Below are 5,692 nucleotides of genomic sequence, written 5' to 3' on the forward strand. Positions count from 1 at the left end.
TTTAAAGGTGAAATGTAAATAGGCACAGTGCCAAGATTTAGGTAAGTTTGATAACACCATCAACATCATCATCTTACTACATATAAGTGAAAATGTGCATACAAGTGCCACAATTATCACAACGAACTGCAGACTCTTGGTATAATGGAGACTTTGAACAAGGCAACATGGCTTGCGCATACTGCCTAAGCTTAGAGAAAAATCAAACTTGCTACTCAAGAAGTATTAATATCAATTGAATTTATTACAATTTACTAAGCTCCAAGGCACATTACAGTGTTCTGTTAACTACAGAAATGTATAAAGGACAAACAGAGCATGTTTCTCATGTACAGCATTTTGCTCTACTGTTCAAAAGCATCCGTGCATCAATAAAAGCAAAAACAAAAAACACATGAAGATTAAAAACGTTCAGATCAATAGAAACAAACTGAAACATCTTCCTTACAAACTTGCAACAAAAAAAATACCCTCCCCCCACAGCCACCCCACCGTTTTTCAACGAAAAAAACAAAAACGGGAAAAAAAAAGTGAAAGACTAACACTCAGGGCTTGTAAAACATAAGCTGTCACCATTTTTGTAGCAATTTTTAGGCATCAACACTGGCCTTGGCAATTTTTTTTTTGTCTTTTGTATTTTTCTTCTTCTTTCAGAGAAGTGCATACATTTACAAAAATACACACCAGCAGCAGGTAATCGCTAAGGGCTATTAACTTTGTACCTAGCCAACACACTGCCAAAGAAATGAGAACAGGTATTATGTAGTAACCAAACAATATTATATTCTGTTTAACAAAAACCAGCTCTATCCTTCAAATGAAGAAGAGTACATACCTTTGTTTCAAAATATAGAAACATACGACGAAAATAATGTCTATACATAAGACTAACTTTTGCAGTTTGTTATATTCACAATTCTACATCTTCAGGAGTCTGAAGGGATTTGATTCCTTACTCAAGGGTCTCTCTCCTTTTTCACTTTAACGTCCCCAGCTAAAATGGTCGCGATCTCGCCCTGCATAAATGCCCAAGGCACATTGGAACCGACTAGGGGGCATTTCTCTCCACTGGGGCAGTAGACTTCGCCAGTCGCCCCTTGGGCCTTGATGCTCTCTCTGGAACAAGGGAAGCAGAACTTGTGGCTGGGCACAGAGGGGCACTGAACAAAGTGGGTGTCCTCCAAGCGTTCGTGGCAAATGGTGCAGCACAGCGGCCCACTGTTGGCCATGGGGGAGTCCGGAATGTTTTGGGGGTGCACTTGGTCCATGGCGGGGTGGGTGCTGGGGGGAGGAGGGGCCACTTGCAGGTTCATGTCACCGTTGCGGGAGGCCAGACGGCGCTGGCCCGGCACCGAGGCCGGCGACACGGGGCTGCTGCTGTTTCTGCGGGTGGACGTGGTGGAGTGCACCGAGCTGCCGTCCTTGGGCGAGTGGGCATTGCCCAGTGTATCGGCGACCGACATGAGCGCCGCCATGGGGGACTGTCCGTTCTGGGGGGCGGACTCGGGTGGCGTGGTCCGGTTGGAGTGAGGCCCGAGGGGCGGCGGCGGCGGGGGGCCCCCGCCGTGCACCGCCCCGAAGCCCCCGGCCGACATGGTGAGCTTGAGAGCTTCGCTCTGGCTGGCCATCCACTGCTGCCGCTGCTGCTCGTCGCTGAGCTTCAGAGCCCCCTCGGCCGAGTCGGAGGGCTCCGGAGAGGCTTTCCTCTTGCGCATCGCCCCTCCGCCACCGCCGCCGCCGCCACCGCCAGGTCCCCTAGAGGCGGCGGCCGTGCCCTGTGCCCCGCCAGCCCCGGCCCCAGGCCGCGGGAGACTCACCAGCGCCGTGGGCAGCATGGGGCAGCTGGCGTCCAGGTAGGGCTGCGGCAGCATGTCGGCGCCCACCAGCTCCTTGAAGAACCGTACGGACTCGGGCAGCAGGTCCCCCAGGAGCCGCCAGTCGCCAGAGCCGTGCTTCTTCTCGTACTCCAGATACTTGAAGCCCGAGGAGAGGCCGCGACCGAAGTCCTTCATACAGTCCTGGTACATCTGCTTGGCCACACCGGAGGCGCTGGAGAAGACGGTGCCGGAGCCGCTGGGGTACTCGATGAAGAGTTTCAGCTCATAGTCCATGCCCGGCTTGGAGACGGCGTCAAAGGCAAAGACGCGGCCCAGCAGGGCGTGATCCTTCTTGAAGCGTACCTCGTAGGGGGTGCAGCCGGCCAGAGTGAGCAGCGTGTCCCGCACGATCTTGGGCTTGCTGGCCCACTCCTCGGCCCGATTCCTCAAACTCTCGCTGAGTTCGGCCAGCGCCTCCGCGTTGCGCTGCTTCTCCTTCAGCTCTCTCTCTTGGTCACTGCTGGATACCGAGCCCGGACGCTTGCCGCAGGCCTCAGAGGACGAGCCGCCGCCTCCCCCGGCACCGCTGCCGCAGGTGCCCCCTTGGGAAGAGGCGGAGGGAGCGGGAGGACCTCCACCGCCGCGGCCGCTCAGGCCCCCGTGCGGCGGAGGCAGCGCCACGCCGGAGGCGGCGGGGCCGTTCAGCAGCGTCTGCGGCAGCAGGTTGGGGGGCACGTTCATCTGAGCACCGGCGGCCCCCGGGGGCAGACCAGACACAAGCCCCCCGTGCGCCCCACGACGGGAGGAGGAAGAGGAGGAGGAGGAATTTGGGCTCTGCCGGTTCAGCTCCGGCGGCCCGTCCTCAGGCGGCTTAGGGAAGCCATTGGGCCCCCCCAGCCCGTTGGGCAGGCGGGCGCCATGGCTGCTGCCCAGGCTGCCCGGCGGCGGCGGGTACTCGAAGCGGCTGCGCTGCTCCGCCGCCGCGGCGCTGAGCCCGTAGCGGTCCAGGCTGGACTGGGTCAGCCCCGCCGAGGCCGCCTTGGAGGTGGCATCCACATGGTTGAGCTGCTGCTGGGCCGCCGCCGCCGCCGCTTCTTTGGCGGAGAGCGTCACCGTCTTCACGCCGACCGGCGGCGGGGGGCCCGGGGAGCGACCGTCCTGGAAGCAGCCGTGAGCCCGCTTCAACTGCCGGGCCGTCTCGATCACGAACTCAATGCGGTCGGCGCCCTCGTAATTAACGCAGCCCCGGCAGACGGGCTCCGTAAAGTCCCAGATCATGGCCCAGGGCATGCGGGGCAGGTCGCATAGGTAGCATGACTGCCTCCGCGACGAGGACACCTGCGCGGCGGACATGGTGCTGCTGGCTGGGGAGCTGTTGCCGCTGCCGCCGGCGTAGGGGCTGGCTCAGTCTTCCCCCCCGGGCTGCAGCGGCGGGGGCGGGGGGTGACTCTCCGTACCTGATCCTGTTGCCCGTTTCAGCGAGGGGAATCGTCTGCTTTTAGTTCGCTCCTGCTGCCGGAGATGGCTTCTTCTACCTGCTCCTGCCGCCGCTGGTGCCCCGGTGGGGTGGGAAACGCTTCCACTGCTCCTCCGGGGGACTGTCTGGGTGGGGGTCGCCTTCTAGCCGCTTCTGTTTCCCTGCGCTCTCTAGCTCTCCGCTTGCTGCTGCTCCTCCTCCGGGAGGAGGCGGAGGTGCACGGAGGAAGATGCGGGGGGGGGGTCACCTTCCACCCGCCACGGCTGCCTCGTGAGCTTGCAGTTCGGTACGTGCCGATCCGCCGCCGTGACCAAGACAGGGGCACACGCACGGAGCTGTTCGGTTTCGGCAGCGGCGGCTTCCCTGAGCGCCGGCGGAGCTGTGCCAGTCCGGGAGGAGCAGCAGCGGCGGCGGCAGCAGCGTGGCGAGCGGCGCCGCCTGCTCCTCACTCACATCCTCGCTGCTGCTCGCAGTCCGACCGCGGGGTGCTGCGCGCCGCCGCGTGTGGCTGCGCGCCCCCTCCGCCGCGCCGCGCTCCCCCCGCGCCGCGCCGCGACGCCCCTCCCCTTCCCCGCGCCGTGCTCCCGGCTCGGCTGCACCCGGGCGGGGCCCCGCGTCACCCTTCCCTCCCCCCGGCCGCCGGCGCGGAGCCCACTTGTTGCGCGGGGCGCGCATGCCCGGCGCGCTGCCCGTGCCCTCCCCGGCGCGGCCGCAGCTGGAGCGCGGCGGGGCGCGGACAGCCTGCGCTGCCGGCTATGTTTGGAAACTTGAACGCCAGATCGCGCCCTCACCCTCCTCCCCGGCCGCGCTGCCGGCCCCCCGCCGCGGCACCGCGGCCAGGGCGCGCATGCACAGTCGTCGTGGTTGTGGTGGTGGGTGGTGGTTTTTTTTTTGGTTGTTTTTTTTTTTGTTTTTTGTTGTTTTTGTTGGTTGGTGTTTTTTGGGCTTTTTTTGGTTTGGTGTTTTTTTTTTTTTTTTTTTTTTTTTTTCTGGCTGTGCTTTCCAAGTTCAGATGTCTCGCTTTCGCGATTTTGTAAACCCGCGGTTCGCCTTCCTTTGCTTCCGTGACGGCTGCGCGGCTTTCTGCCACCGCGACTGTCGGTGGGATTCCCGTGCGCTTTGGCTGCTGAGGCAAATGGGGGATCCCGCCTTAATATCCGATTTCGTGTTTCTCTTGCAGTGATCTCAGTGACAGAATGACACAGTTTTTGTAAGCTTGTGACTGCATCAGAAGCTCTTCCACTTTTGATTTGTTTAAACCAGCCATGTTTGCCAAGTGTTTAAGGTTGGGCTGGGAAAGATAGTGCTGTGCATTGCTCAAGGGTGTAAGAGAGGCCAGGCAGGTGAGTAATCGCTGTCATCTCATCTCGCTAATGCAAAGGGACATAGGATTTCCCCGGCGTCGTGAGAACACACGGCTTTTTTCCCCCTTTCTTCTGTTTCCCCCTTTAAATAGCTCGCTAACATTTGCATAACACTGTTAACAGGCAAATTACTCAAAACAACCTCGGCTCATGCAAATAAGATGAGAATTCATTTCACTGGGAAGAAAACAAAATAAAAGCCCCCGAAGCTTGCCTTCTCCCGCCCGCGATCCCCGAAGTTGCCCGCTCCCCGCCCGGCCCCGCGGCCACGCCGCTGCTCGTGCTGGCCAGGAGGGGCTCTGCAGAACCCGCTTTTGCTCTCGTTGCAGTCGGCGGCTGTTTTTGCAAACATCGACATCGCTGCCTGCGTCCAAAGAATAAAAAGCCGTCACTGCGGGGACACGGCTCGGCCGGGACCCGGCCCGGTGCGCTGCGGGCGGCCACCGGTACCGCGTCACTGGGGTGCAGCCGGGCGCACGGTGCCCGCGGAGACAGCGCGCAGCGGGGGAGGGCAGGGATGGGGAGGGAGCGCTCGCACGCTCGGCGAACGCGGAACCTCTCCCAACTGGGTTGTGTTGGATGGATTTCTTTCTTTCAATACCTCTTCCTGATTCCTTTGTTGCTAGAAACGCCGAACCCCCCCCCCTCCCCCCCCCCCCCCCGTCCATTGCAGGTTTCCCTCCGTGCTTTAAAAGGACTTTGTGTTTCTATGGCGAGGTGCCACGGCTCCCTTACTCCGGCACGCTCAGCAGCCATGCAGCACCGCCGAGGAAAGATACCTTCTATTCTATTAATAACGTTTTGGAACTGACACGACAAAAAACTCTTCCTATAAATATTTAATTTCATATCACCAATACGTGTCATTTCCATTTTTAGTTGTCTAAAGCATTTTATATGTGTCTGGTTCTAATCTGTAAAACTGGAAAATTAGTTTCATTATATATGCGTGGAATTATTTTATAGGGTAGGCGAAAAGAAATGCACACGTTGAAGTTACATAAATGGTAGGACCAGAAAGAAAAGTTAGAAAA

The 5,692-nt window shown here is 58.8% G+C and overlaps 1 protein-coding gene across 1 annotated transcript; it reads right to left on the reverse strand.

Moving 5' to 3' along the window:
- Positions 1-225: 225 nt before the first annotated feature.
- Positions 226-3,170, reverse strand: IRF2BPL (interferon regulatory factor 2 binding protein like). Its single transcript, XM_062494820.1, has one exon. The coding sequence runs from the start codon at positions 3,168-3,170 to the stop codon at positions 957-959; it is 2,214 nt and encodes a 737-aa protein (XP_062350804.1). The 3' UTR covers positions 226-956.
- Positions 3,171-5,692: the final 2,522 nt, after the last annotated feature.

This window comes from Cinclus cinclus, chromosome 6, assembly GCF_963662255.1.
Source record: "Cinclus cinclus chromosome 6, bCinCin1.1, whole genome shotgun sequence".
Classification (NCBI taxonomy): Eukaryota; Metazoa; Chordata; class Aves; order Passeriformes; family Cinclidae; genus Cinclus; species Cinclus cinclus.

Excerpts from the sequence above, each read along its gene's own strand:
- IRF2BPL (XM_062494820.1), bottom strand. The coding sequence starts at position 3,170 with ATGTCCGCCGCGCAGGTGTCCTCGTCGCGGAGGCAGTCATGCTACCTA.